Below are 14008 nucleotides of genomic sequence, written 5' to 3'. Positions count from 1 at the left end.
GGAGACCCCGGTTCGATTCCTGGGTGGGAAGCTCCCCTAGAGAAGGAATAGGGTACCTTCTTCAGTATTCCTGGGCTTCCCTGGTGGCTCAGATGGTAAAGAGCCTGCCTGCAATGCAGGAGACCTGGGTTCCATCCCTGGGTTATTGGGAAGATTCCCTGGAGGAGGGCATGGCAACCCACTCCAGTATTCTTGCCTGGAGAAATCCCCATGGACAAAGGAGCCTGGCGGGCTGCAGTCCATGGGGTCACGAAGAGTCAGACACAACCGAGCGACTGAGCACACCCAATATAGCCAATAAAACAGAGACTTTAAACAAGCACAGGAAAAAACAGCCTTGAATAGATCTCTGTATTTGTGTGCGTGTGTATTTGTGATGCATATTTGTGTATTTTTAAATGTGCACACTATACGTGGATGCAGACTGTTTATTTCTTACGTTGGTATTCTGTGTAATCCCACCTTTTTAAATAACATAAACTTGGTAAGAAATTTTATATTCTTGTTAAGTCTCCCCTTTCCCATAGTGTGATAACGTACGCCACAGGCTAGGGTGCCCTGGATACACGTCCTGGACGTGTAGCAGTATTGCTCCTGAGCCAGTTACGTGTCTGGGTTCTGGGGTGTGGCCCCCACCCCGGCAGCACCTACGTCTGAGGGAGGCTAATTAGTCTCGTAAGAGTGAAGCTATAGCCCGGACCTTATTACCCCTAACCAGTTTAGCTAATTGCGATGGTGGTAAATGGCTCACTTTCATGGAGCACTTTCATATGCATTATCTCAAAGGACCTCTCTGAGTCAGTTATAATTATCCCCATTGTACAGTCGGAAGAACCTGGAGCTAGGTGAGGGTAACTGGCTTGTGTGATAAAAGTAATGAGTTCTAGAACTTGACATCGAGCCCAGGTGTGTCAGCCATTATTTAATAAGAGGAATGGCGTGGGGCGGGGCGGGGTGCGGAATACATTTGCTTCTCTTTTCATGCTTTCCTTCACTGCTTTCCGGGTGGTTTTGAGTTCCTCGGACTCTTCTGTCCTGTGAACCCCTGAGGAAGCTCTCTCTTCTTAGCTGCTGTTTCTGCCTGGTTCTGTATTAGTGGGCGCCAGGGGCAGTTGGAGGAGCCAGTGAGGAGGGACCGTAATTCAGACAGAGCCAGAGGGAAAGATGGGGCCTGCCTGAGTAAGTGCCCCAGACTGACCCCTGTTCCCCTCCCGTTCCCGGGGCTCAGAGTTGCCCACCTGCTCCCCTCTCGACTTTCACTGTGACAACGGCAAATGTATCCGCCGCTCCTGGGTGTGCGACGGGGACAACGACTGTGAGGATGACTCGGACGAGCAGGACTGTCGTGAGTGCTGGGCGGGGCTGGGCGGCTGAGGGCCGGCTGGGCGGGGCAAGGCGTTTCAATCAGAAAATGAGGCCCCGGTTTTTCACCATAGAGGATAATGTTTGCTGTGGGTTTATCACATATAGCTTTTATCATGTTGAGGTATGTTCCTTCTATTCCTGCTTTCTGGAGGGTTTTTATCATAAATGGATGTTGAATTTTGTCAAAGGCTTTCTCTGCATCTATTGAGATAATCATGTGGTTTTTATCTTTCAATTTGTTAATGTGGTGTATTACATACACCCATGGCTGATTCATGTCAGTGTATGGCAAAACCACTACAATATTGTAATTACCCTCCAATTAAAATAAATACAAAATAAATAAAGAAAAGAAAAGAAAATGAGGCCCCAGCCCGTGGTCTTTGGCTGTTGTCCTTCCACCTCCTCTCTCGGCTTATCTAAGCCCCCCTGGAGGTGGGGGACAGCCAGCTCCCCAGCTCCCTAGGGCAGTATCGGAGCTGCTCTGCTCCACCAGGCTTCCTGCTGGGTGTCCGGGCGCTGACTGCTCTGTGCCCACAGCCCCCCGGGAGTGTGAGGAGGACGAGTTCCCCTGCCAGAATGGCTACTGCATCCGGAGCCTGTGGCATTGCGATGGTGACAATGATTGTGGCGATAACAGTGATGAGCAGTGTGGTGAGCGGTGCTCCAGGGGGGCGGCGGGGGACAGGCAGGGAGGCTGGTGGATGGCCTGGCCGAGGCAGGGGCAAGAGCCTCAGGGGCCCTAGCACTGCCCAACCCTTGAACTGCCTGGGTATCTGGAGCAGCTGGAGGAGAGCAGGATGGGGAGATGGGCCCGACACCCCGGGGACCACAGAACGGGAACCTGAGGCCAGTCTCTCCAGAGCCTCTTCTTTCCCCTCAGGAGTCTATACCGAACCCACAGAGTCTTGCAGGGCCTGGGTCAGACTCCCAGGGGGCAGCGAGGGTGGGAGTCAGGGAGGATGACCGGAGGGTAACCGGTGCGGCTCCTGCAGGACTGCTGTCCCACTGTGTACCCCCCTCCCCACCCCCCCAGACATGCGCAAGTGCTCGGACAAGGAATTCCGCTGCAGCGATGGAAGCTGCATTGCTGAGCACTGGTACTGCGACGGAGACACCGACTGCAAAGACGGCTCCGACGAGGAGAGCTGTCGTGAGTGGCCCCAGGACTCAGGCTGCCGGGCTGGGCTGGGGCAGAGGGCGCCATGCGGTGGGCTGAGGGCCAGGCCGACGAGTGAAAGGACAGCGCAGGTCAGCCGGCGGGAGGGTGGGTTCTTAGGCAACCGCTCCTCCTGGGCGGGGCCGGGAGGGAACAGGTGCCCCAGGTGAGAAGGGAGGCCTCCCTTTGGTCCTCTGGCAAATGGGCGTGTATCAGGGCCACACCCAAGGAAACTTCTGTGTCTGAGTGCCTGGCCCCTTGGAGGAGTCCGGGCCCTTCTCCTCTGAGGGGGCCTGAGTGCGTGCCCTTCCCCGCCTTGCCCTCCTTCCAGCCTCAGCAGTGCCAGCACCCCCTTGCAACCTGGAGGAGTTCCAGTGTGCCTACGGCCGCTGCATCCTCGACATCTACCACTGCGATGGTGATGACGACTGCGGAGACTGGTCGGACGAGTCTGACTGCTGTGAGCACTCTGGCCAGTGGGGTGGAGGAGGGGAGGCCGGCTGGGAGGAGCTCCTGGGGGGGCGGGGGTGAGGCCCGGTTGCCAGCTGGGGCAGGAGCTCAGGAGAGGAGCTTCTAGAGTCCCTGGTTCCCTATGGGGCCAACCTGGAGGAGCCAGGGTGCCCGGGCTGTTGCTTCCTGGTCCACGGTGGGACGCTGTGTGTGTAGACTGGCTTAAGACAGAAGCCTGGCGTGTCTCCCCAGCCTCCCACCAGCCCTGCCGCTCTGGCGAGTTTATGTGTGACAGTGGCCTGTGCATCAACGCGGGCTGGCGCTGTGACGGTGACGCGGACTGTGATGACCAGTCTGATGAGCGCAACTGCAGTGAGTGGGGGGCAGTGCCAAGGTCTGGGCCGGAAGCAGGGACAGGCCACCTCTGATAAAGCTCCAAGATAGTTAAGACAGGTCCACCATGTACAGTCGTGTAGGCTGGGCACTGCACAAAGGTGCTAGGTCCAAAGGATGCCAGTCCCCCAGTAGACTTATTTATTCCATAATTCTCTAGATCTATATAGTCATCACGGCAGTTTTCCAGCAGATGGCAGTAAAATGTCTTGAGGAAAAGACACCTTTTTTTGATTCCCACAGAGATGCCATAGAGACCAACTGTGACCCTGGTGTCAAGAAGAGTGTCAAAGGGATTTCACTGCAGTCCTTTAGTTAAGATTTAACTTTGAAGACAGGGGTGCCGGTTTGATCCCTGTTTAGGCAGTTAAGCTCCCTCTTGCCTCCTGGCCAAAAAAATCCAAAACGCATAACAGAAACAGCATTGTAACAATTCAATACAGACTTTAGCCCCCCAAAAAGAAAAATGGTCCACATCAAAAAAAAAAAAAAATCTTAGGAAAATAAGTGGCGTGGGTGCTGGCGTAAAGTGCAGCCTAGGGTGGCAGGGTGGGGCTTCAGGCTAAAGCGGGGTCAGCCTTTCATCAGCCCTGTGCTTTGCCCAGCCACCTCGGTGTGTACAGCGGAACAGTTCCGCTGTCGGTCGGGCCGCTGCGTCCGTCTGTCCTGGCGCTGTGATGGGGAGGACGACTGTGCGGACAACAGCGATGAAGAGAACTGTGAGAACACGGGTAGGGTCTCCCTGGAGAGCCCCAGGCCCCTTAGCCCGTAGTTAGTCTGGAGCAAGGAGGTGGAAAGAGGGTGTTACTGCTGCCTCTCCAGTCGGGCCAACATGATGCTTTCATCAAGTCTTGCCCATGGCCTGGATTCTTCCTGCTTGTCTCAGTTACCAGTGTCAAATCAGGTGCATCTGTTGACCCGCAGCCTCACAGCCCGGAACACAATATCAGGGCCGGGAGTTTCAACGGCCTCTCACATTCTTACTCACACGTGGCCAGCGCCTGTTCCTCTGGCCTGCTCTCCGGTTGACAGCCCTACGCCCCCTCCCCTAGCCGCACAGGTGCCTGACACATGGGTGGGCTCTCTCATTCTGCCTCACGTCCCATCTTACCGTGCCACTGTGCTGTCCTGGGGAGAACACGAATGCAGACAGCCCTGTCTGAGCTGTTTCCTGCTCTGGACCCCGACCCTCCCACCTTGAGTCTCATCTGTCTCCAGCTCGGCATAGAAAATGACAGGCTCCCATCTTTTTTTTGTTGTTGACCCAAGCCCCGTCAGCCCTGCCTGGCACTGACCTGGCTCTCCTTCCCTCCTCATCTTCCTCTCTAGGAAGCCCCCAGTGTGCCTCGGACCAGTTCCTGTGTTGGAACGGGCGCTGCATCGGGCAGAGGAAGCTGTGTAACGGGGTCAACGACTGTGGGGACAACAGCGATGAGAGCCCCCAGCAGAACTGCCGTGAGTGTCCCCACCCCACTCCCCGGGTGCGCCCGCCCATGGTTTGTGGCCGCGCCCCACCCATCTGCTTCAAAGAGAGTCCTCCCCAGGGACGCTTGCAGCCCCGGGAGCTGTTCTTCGTGGTCCAGGTGGAATGCCAAGTTGGCCGTCTGGGGGAGGATTCCGGGCTCAACTCCCATCTCTGGCTTGGCTGGCACAGGGCCCCGGACGGGTGAGGAGAACTGCAGTGTTAACAACGGCGGCTGTGCCCAGAAGTGCCAGATGGTGCGGGGGGCCATCCAGTGTACCTGCCACACTGGCTACCGGCTCACTGAGGATGGGCGCACCTGCCAGGGTGAGCTGGGGCCCCCTGGGCGGGAGCAGGGCGGGGGCCTGGGTTAGCCATGGGTCAGCCCTCTGAGAGACGTGACCGCGTGTCATTTTCTCAATAGCCCCGGGAGCTGGGGGTTGTTGTCCCTCTCGTTTCGAAGACGGGGGGAAATGAAAGCTCAGAGAGGTTGTCACTTAATGAAGGTCACAGTGCCGATGAATAGCAGAGCTGGGACCCCAGCCCAGCTCAAAACCCTTAACCACTTGCTCTGTAGGCTTCCCGCTGGACCTGGGAAGTAGGCGGGTGTGTGGGCAGGAAAGAGCTGGTCAGCTTGGGAGCTCGGGCTGGAAGATGGTAGAACCGAGATCACCTGCCCTTGCTCCGTCGTCATAGATGTGAACGAATGTGCCGAGGAGGGGTACTGCAGCCAGGGCTGCACCAACAGTGAGGGGGCTTTCCAGTGCTGGTGTGAAGCAGGCTACGAACTCCGGCCTGACCGGCGCAGCTGCAAGGCTCTGGGTAAGGGGGAGCGGGGGTTGGCATTTGGCTGGGTGGGCAGAGAGCTGAGCAGGGCAGCCAGGGGCTCTGGTGCTTGGAGATTGGTAAAGTTAGAGAGATGGTTTTTTTTTTTTTTTGGCCTTTTAATTTTATATTGAGGTATAGCCGATTAACCGGAGAAGGCAATGGCACCCCACTCCAGTACTCTTGCCTGGAAAATCCCATGGATGGAGGAGCCTGGTGGGCCACAGTCCATGGGGTCGCTAAGAGTCAGACAAGACTCAGCGACTTCGCTTTCACTTTTCACTTTCCTGCATTGGAGAAGGCAATGGCAACCCACTCCAGTGTTCTTGCCTGGAGAATCTCAGGGATGGGGGAGCCTCGTGGGCTGCCGTCTATGGGGTCGCACAGAGTCGGACACGACTGAAGCGACTTAGCAGCAGCAGCATCAGCATAGCCGAATAACAAGTTTGAGCAAACTTGTCTTCATCTGGGAGATGGTGAAGGACAGGGAAGCCTGGCGTGCTGCAGTCCATGGGGTCGCAAAGAGTCGGACACGACTGAGCAACTGAACAACAGAATCGTCAGTTAACAATGTTGGGATAGTTCAGGTGCACAGCAAAGGGACTCAGCCACACATGTACATGTATCCATTCCCCCGTACTCCCCTCCCATCCAGGCTGCCATGTAATATTGAGCGGAGTTCCTTCTGCTACATAGGTCCTTGTTGGTTATCCATTTTAAATATAGCAGTGTGTACATATTCATCCCAAACTCCCTAACTATTGCCTCCCCGTATCCTTCCTCCCTGGGGACCATAAGTTCGTTCCAGAGAGATGTTTCCATAGCATTAAAATGGATTGTGAGTTGCATTCTGGGCCCCAAGAATGGGATGAGGTGTACGCTTTGCAGGCTGCCAGTCTTCTCATAATGATGGATGCTGACAGCTTGAGACATGCCCTAGTGGGCCAGGAGGCTCCTTGGAGCTTGGAGGGGTGCATGCTGATGGCTGCCAGGGAGCAGCTCTGGAGCCCAGTTGGGGCCCCATTTCTATGCCACGTCCCAGGGCCGGAGCCTGTGCTACTGTTCGCCAATCGCATCGACATCCGGCAGGTGCTGCCGCACCGCTCCGAGTACACGCTGCTGCTCAACAACCTGGAGAACGCCATCGCCCTGGACTTCCACCACCGGCGCGAGCTTGTCTTCTGGTCCGACGTCACCCTGGACCGGATCCTCCGCGCCAACCTCAACGGCAGCAACGTGGAGGAGGTTGTGTCTACAGGGCTCGAGAGCCCAGGTAAGGAACGGGGACCCGTGGGGAGGGGCAGGGCCACACCACGTGCAACAGCACCCAGGGAGGAACACGGGAGTGGCCACAAACCTTTAGGCAGCAGAACGTCTCACAGTGAGGCCTTGCATGCAGCTCTAATAACGAAAATGTTCATTAGTCTACAGTCATTTTATAGGCTCAGATTTGTAATATTTGCTCGTTATTGAGCTCCATCACTGAGAATACTGAGACCATTTCGTTGAATGGAACTGTTTGAAACCAGAGATTTGTGGATGACAGCTGTAATTCTCTATCAGCTTGGCATCCCATCTAATTCTGACTTTTGTTTTGATTACTTCATATTAGGAATATTCTGATGGACCCAGATAGATAGCATCCAAATGTTTGCAGATTAGAAAAACAGTAGCTTGCTCTGCCATCTCATGCCATTCGACAAGCAGGGGAAGTGGGTTAGAATTCGGTATTAATTAAGCACATTTGACTCAGATGCTTATGGAACTGATGATGTTCCCCTGTAAAACCCTGAGGCACAAATTGCAAACCCCCGGGCCAGTAGGGGTCAGGGAGCTAGGATTCCGGAAGTGGAATGTGATTGGCTGAGAGGAGGAAACGCATGACCTTGGATGGTTACTTGAGTTCTCTTTGCCTCAGTTGCTTCATCCTCATGGGGATTACTATAGCACCTAACTCACACAGTTGTAACAATTCAAGGTAAGACGTGTGTTTGTAAAATGGTGAGAAGAGTGCCTGGCCCAGAAACAGCTTCGTGCAAGAGTCGCCCTTGTTTCTGTAGCACACAGGGGCCCCCGCTGAAGCCCTGACGCTCTTTCCATGACCTCTTTCCACCAGGGGGCCTGGCTGTGGATTGGGTCCATGACAAACTCTACTGGACCGACTCGGGGACTTCAAGGATTGAGGTGGCCAACCTGGACGGGGCCCACCGGAAGGTGCTGCTGTGGCAGAACCTGGAGAAGCCCAGGGCCATTGCCTTGCACCCCATGGAGGGGTGAGCGAGTTGTGACTCCAGCTGCCACGTTCCTCTTACATCCTTTAGGGACAGTTCCTCCGCCACCTGGGCCGGACTTTACTGGGGGGCCAGGGGACCTCACAGTGTGGTGTTAATAGCCTTGGCTCTGCACCCAGACGCACCTGGGTTTCCAGCTCTTCAGTAACTGACTGTATGGCCTTGGGCTAGTTCATCTCTCTAGGCTTCCATTTTACTTATTTCTAAACTGGTGATAAAAATATACCTACCTCACAGCTGTGTGAAGATGAAGTGAGGTGATGCATTTTAAATGGCACAACACACATTATGTAAGTGGTAGCTGTTTAGTACCGTTGTTATTAGTTTATAGGGTTGAGCGAATTAATAAAAATTAGTAATTTTATCATTAGAAGAAAGGTCTTTTGCAGGGGAAGTTCTTTGCCTCTGGCTTTTAAAAATTAAGTGCAGTCAATTGAGAGGGGTGTCTTCTAAGACCCTACAGTTATAGGTCCCCTGGTTTAGAAGCGTAGTGTGTGTGTGGTACGTGGCATGTGTGTGCGTGTGCGGTACGTGGCATGTGTGTGCGTGTGCGGGTGTGAAAATGACAAAAGGCAGCGGCAGAGCCGTGACCAAGAGGAAAATGCCTGTCCCGAGTCGTAGCCCACTAGTATTTTTTGTTTCACAAGGTCAGGATTTTCATCTGTTTTGTTCACTGCCATGTTCTCAATGCGAAAAGATATGCTCATCTCATAGCAGATACTCCAAAATATTTTTGTTAAATGAATACATTCTCTGTCTAGAGACATTTAAATTCAAGCATTGAGGGACTTCCCTGGTGGTCCTGTGGTTAAGATTCCGTACTTCCAATGCAGGGGGCATGGGTTGGATCCCTGGTCAGGGAACTAAGGACCCACATGCCATGCGATGTGGCCAAAAATTTGTTTTTTAATAATAATAAAATAAATAATTCAAACATTGAAAAACACTCTGTAAACCCAACAGAATGTATTTCCTACCAGTTGGAGTTTCCTGGGTGAAATCAATAAGAGCCCCCTGCCTGATTACTATGCTGGGTACCTTACCTGCCCTCTACTGCCTGCCTCCCAATGTCCTTTTCTCTCTTCCCAGGACCATTTACTGGACAGACTGGGGCAACACCCCCCGCATCGAGGCCTCCAGCATGGATGGCTCTGGCCGCCGCATCATCGCTGATACCCATCTCTTCTGGCCCAACGGCCTCACCATCGATTATGCCGGGCGCCGTATGTACTGGGTGGACGCTAAGCACCACGTCATTGAGAGGGCCAATCTGGACGGGAGTCACCGCAAGGCTGTCATTAGCCAGGGTGAGGCCCTTCCTTCGCTCTCCTTCATCTCTCGTTCTGCTTACCCTGTCCCAGCCCCCAGAAGCCTTTGGCAGAGGGTGAGATTTGTACAGATGCCAGGCCTGGCCCCAGGGGCCGGGCAGGCCATGTGTAGACTGAGGTCGTCCTGGACTTTCCCCAGGCCTCCCGCATCCCTTTGCCATCACGGTGTTTGAAGACAGCTTGTACTGGACAGACTGGCACACCAAGAGCATCAATAGTGCCAACAAATTTACTGGCAAGAACCAGGAGATCATTCGCAACAAACTCCACTTCCCCATGGACATCCACACCCTGCACCCCCAGCGCCAGCCTGCAGGTAAAAAAGAACGCCCACCTGGTGAGCTTCCAGTGCTTCTGAGAACCTTCCTTGCACCTGTCAACAGTTGCCAGGGTTCCCAGCAAGGAAATTTAAGGTTGGTGCTGGTGTGGACTCATTCCGCCCTCTGCTGGACCCGTAGGGTACGACATGGAGACTTAGGAAAGACTCATTCTGCTTTGCTATCCCCCATCTAATTCATGCAAACATTTCCTGTGTGTCAGGTATTCACTCTGCTTGTAGGTGGGGGCAGATATACAAAATAAGAAGACATAGTTTCTTCCTTCCGGAAGATCGTGCCTTTGCTACACTCCCACTCACTAGCCTTGGGACCCCTTCTGCCAACCTCACCTGACCCTCTTGCTCTGGGCTTTTTGAGCAGGGAAAAATCGCTGTGGGGACAACAACGGAGGCTGCACCCACCTGTGTCTGCCCAGCGGACAGAACTACACCTGTGCCTGCCCCACCGGCTTCCGCAAGATCAGCAGCCACGCCTGTGCCCAGAGTAAGTGGCTTTAGGGCCCCTGCCTCAGTGGACCTGCCTTGTGAGGGTGGGTGGAGCAAACAAGGGGGAGGAGTTTGGGAATTGCCTGGTTAGGGGAGGAGCCAGCTCCTCAGGCAGCCCCTGGAGAGGAAGAAGGTAAGGAGCTGAGGGCTGAGGGCCCAGCGGTCATCCCTGAAGGCTCAGGGACACCACAGAGTCAAGCATGAACCCCTGCAAACAGGCTTGTGGATCATTTCACCCAGGACGCTTTGTCCCTAGGCAGCAGGAGGTTTCCAGACCCTTCTATAAAGCAAGGGAACGGTTTCCTAGCTCTTTACCTTTGGGGCTTCCTTGGTGGCTCAGACAGTAGAGCGTCTGCCTGCAATGTGGGAGATCCAGGTTCGATCGCTGGGTCAGGAAGATCCCCTGGAGAAGGAAATGGCAACCTACTCCAGTATTCTTGCCTGGAAAATTCCATAGACAGAGGAACCTGGTAGGCTGTATAGTCCATGGGGTCGCCAAGAGTTGAACACGACTGAGTGACTTCACTTTTACCTCTAGCATCACCCTAGAGACTGTCTTAGCCCCTAAGCCAGAGAGTAAGGTAAAGACATCTGATGATGCTCTATATACAGAGGCCCAGGATAAATAAGTGTCTAGTGAGTGAAAGATGATGGGTTCCCTGGGGGCTCCCTGAACTGCTGCTTTGGCTTCCTTTGAGTGCCTGAAGGTATATTGCCTTGAGACGGTGGGCCTTGTCTAGCTCAGAGGCGCAGGTGATTTTTTTCCTAAGAATAGTCCAGAGAGGAGTGATCCAACTGGGTGGCACACCCAGCCAGGGGCCGGGGAGATGCTTCACACATCACAGCTCTTCTGTTACTGCTGCGTGCCTGCTGCCCTCCTTGTCTCTGGTGAAAACCAAATTTCTCTCAGGACCTAGGTCCTTTCCATAGAGTGAAACTATTCCAGGGAACAGAGGCAGGAAGTCATTCAACGCACTTTGAATTGAGAACCTTGTTTCCTTGCATTCTCCTGTGCCCAGCTCTTCCCATGTGGTCTTGATGAGATGCAAGGAATTTCCCCCAAAAGAAGTTCAGTTGATAAAGTGATGCAGGAAGTGCCTTTCTAAGCAGAATAGTAGACTGGGAAATATTCAGACAGACTGGAATAGGGGCAGGGGATGGAGAAGAGCCAGCTGGGAAAATGCTGAATAGGAGTGTGGCCAGAACTCCACCTTTGAAGTCAGACCTGAGTTCAAGTCCCCTGCTCCGGTGCTTGGTAGCTGTGGGATCCTGGACCAGTTCCTGGGCCCCTGTTAGCTTCTGGATCGTTGATCCAGAAAATGAGAATAAGAATAGTGTGAACCACAAAGGACTGTTAGGAGGGTAAATGAGACAAGTCAAGGAAAACAGGAAGCTCAGTGCTGGGCAAGGAGCAGGTACTCAGCAAATAGTCATTATTGGCCCGAGTCGTGAAGAGCAGAGAGGAAGGGGTCTTAGACCACGCAGTGGAGCAGAAGTCCTGAAGCAGACGCGGAAGGCAGAGAGGTGGGGTGGGGGCTTGACAGGGATCTAGCCCAGTCCACTAGGGGACCCTGAGCAAAGTAAGAGCGGAGGAGAGTCGAGATGCAGCTGACAGACACTTGAACAGGATGCCCTTCTGGGCCCTGCTGGCGTCTATTTCCATTGGCTCCTCAAGTCTGATGGTGCCAGCACGGGCTGCCCAGTGCTCAGAGGGGGTCTGAGGTGTGAAGCAAAGGGAACAAAGGGCACCAGACCCCAGGAAGTGTGGTTGAACCAGATGTCCCGCAGGCGAGCGTCTGTGAGCGTCTGTGTCTGCCACTGTTATCGGATTTAGAGCATTAAAAGAAGACCCCTTTCGGCCTTTGATCAGGTCTTGACAAGTTCCTGCTTTTTGCCCGAAGGATGGACATCCGTCGGATCAGCTTCGACACAGAGGACCTGTCCGACGATGTCATCCCACTGGCTGATGTGCGCAGCGCTGTGGCCCTTGACTGGGACTCGCGGGATGACCACGTGTACTGGACAGACGTCAGCACTGACACCATCAGCAGGGCCAAGTGGGATGGAACAGGGCAGGAGGTAGGGCCGGACGTGGGGCACAGGCCCTCAGGGAGGGCAGGGCAGAAGGGGTGGGATTCACCCTTTCCCAGGGAAGGGCCTCCCAGACCTTTGCCAGCCTGCCAGTTGCTGGCGTTTGGGCCCCAGAGCTGGGGTGCAAGTCCGGTTGGTGATACAGTCTTGCTTCCCGCCCAGGTGGTAGTGGATACCAGTTTAGAGAGCCCGGCAGGCCTGGCCATTGACTGGGCCACCAACAAGCTCTACTGGACAGATGCAGGTATGTAAAGGGCACGTGTGGCCTGACACTCTGGGATCTTCTTATTTAAAGCCCTGGCCTCAGCTCGAAAGAACCTAGTGTCCCTCCTAGCTCATTTCCGTCTTGACCTGAAGTCCTTGGTCAGTCAGGAGTGGTTGGGCTGCTGCCAAACTGAAGTTAGAAGCTCACATCTGAGGGTTTGGCATTTGCCATTCAAGTGGCAGCTACTTCTGCTGTGCAGCTGATGCTTGAGAATGTTTTGAGGCATTTCAGATGAGAAGCCTATACCCTGTGGTTTTCCTTCCATCACTGTTTTGGTGAAAGAGGCATTTTCTATTAGGCAGGTAAGTGTGGGAGGCAGGGAGAGTGCCTTAAATGAGAGCTACTCAAAGTGTGGTCCCTGGACCAGCAGCGTCAACATCACCTGGGAACTTGTTAGAAATGCAGATTCCTGGGCCCCGCCCCAGACCTGCTCAATCAGAATCTTTGGGGCTTAGGAATCCGTATTTTCACAAGCTCTTCTGGTTCTTGGGCACAGTACAGTTGGAGAAGCATGGCCTTAAATTATCAGAATGGGTTACTTGGGTTGAAGAAGCCTTAGTCTTCCAAGAAACGGAGCTAATCAATTCCTTGAATTTCTTCTTGAAATTCAGGTCCCTCCATGTTCATTGCTTTTATCACAAAGTATTTCTTGAGGATTTGTGGCACACCGAGCTCTGTGCTGGGCATGGAAGGTAAGAGGGTGAACGACCGAGACTCGAGTTGATATCTTTGCCCGCACTGACTTCTTGGCAGGGACAGACCGGATTGAAGTGGCCAACACGGACGGCAGCATGAGGACGGTCCTTCTCTGGGAGAACCTTGATCGCCCCCGGGACATCGTGGTGGAGCCCATGGGCGGGTGAGCGCCTGCCCCTCTGGAGCAAGCTCCCCTCACCCCCGATCTGAGGACTAGAGTTCAGTCTGGAGCCTAGGGAGAGAGGCCAGATCTTACAGGCACACCGAGGAAGCACGAGCAGCCTCAGAGCATCGTGACCAATCTGTCTCCTTCATGGCCAAGGAAATCTTTTACATCTAAAAATTCTTTTTCCTTCTTTTTCTTTTTTGTTTTTGCTTTTTGGTCTGCTTACTAAAGTAAGCCATTGTCTTTTTAAACAGTTTATCGAGAGTGACAATTCTCTCCAATGTCACTCTCCAAAAGTAACTGTTGTTAACAGTGGAGGGTAGTGTTTCCAGATTTTCTTCCCTGTGTATGCACACATATGGTGGTGGTGGTGGTTTTTGTTTGACAACATACTGTAGCTGTATCTTGTTTTTTTTCACTTGGCTATATATCTTGGATATCTTCCCATTTGATTAGTAGATTTTTTTTTTCTTGATGGTTATATAGAATTCTGTTAAGTTGACGTACCGTAATTCTTTAACCTATCCAGTCAAGTAAATATTTAAGACCTTTGGTGGTTTTTGGTAGTGATATAAGATGTAAGACCTTCAGAGACAGCTCTGAACCCAGGAGGGAGCTGGAAACTGAGGCAAGAGGCTGGGGAGGCTGTGGGGCAGCCACTGCAAGTAGAAACCCTCGGGCCCTGGGAACCCTG

At 53.5% G+C, this 14008-nt stretch overlaps 1 protein-coding gene across 2 annotated transcripts in view; it reads left to right on the top strand.

Moving 5' to 3' along the window:
• The window catches only part of LRP4 (LDL receptor related protein 4), a 51549-nt gene that overhangs the window by 14447 nt on the left and 23094 nt on the right, over nucleotides 1–14008 (top strand). For both annotated transcript variants that reach the window (NM_001077843.1, XM_024975054.2), the window contains exons 3-19: nucleotides 1229–1345; nucleotides 1906–2019; nucleotides 2402–2518; nucleotides 2856–2984; nucleotides 3227–3346; nucleotides 3973–4098; nucleotides 4697–4822; nucleotides 5022–5156; nucleotides 5526–5651; nucleotides 6697–6927; nucleotides 7771–7927; nucleotides 9035–9252; nucleotides 9413–9589; nucleotides 9972–10094; nucleotides 11967–12175; nucleotides 12350–12431; nucleotides 13206–13311. In NM_001077843.1, the coding sequence (NP_001071311.1) occupies nucleotides 1229–1345; nucleotides 1906–2019; nucleotides 2402–2518; nucleotides 2856–2984; nucleotides 3227–3346; nucleotides 3973–4098; nucleotides 4697–4822; nucleotides 5022–5156; nucleotides 5526–5651; nucleotides 6697–6927; nucleotides 7771–7927; nucleotides 9035–9252; nucleotides 9413–9589; nucleotides 9972–10094; nucleotides 11967–12175; nucleotides 12350–12431; nucleotides 13206–13311 (2413 nt within the window). The remainder of the gene's footprint in view (nucleotides 1–1228; nucleotides 1346–1905; nucleotides 2020–2401; nucleotides 2519–2855; nucleotides 2985–3226; nucleotides 3347–3972; nucleotides 4099–4696; nucleotides 4823–5021; nucleotides 5157–5525; nucleotides 5652–6696; nucleotides 6928–7770; nucleotides 7928–9034; nucleotides 9253–9412; nucleotides 9590–9971; nucleotides 10095–11966; nucleotides 12176–12349; nucleotides 12432–13205; nucleotides 13312–14008) is intronic.

Source organism: Bos taurus, chromosome 15 (genome assembly GCF_002263795.3).
Source record: "Bos taurus isolate L1 Dominette 01449 registration number 42190680 breed Hereford chromosome 15, ARS-UCD2.0, whole genome shotgun sequence".
In the NCBI taxonomy this organism is placed as follows: domain Eukaryota; kingdom Metazoa; phylum Chordata; class Mammalia; order Artiodactyla; family Bovidae; genus Bos; species Bos taurus.
Note: the sequence above shows the minus strand (reverse complement) of the source record. Positions and strands in the feature narration are given on the sequence as shown.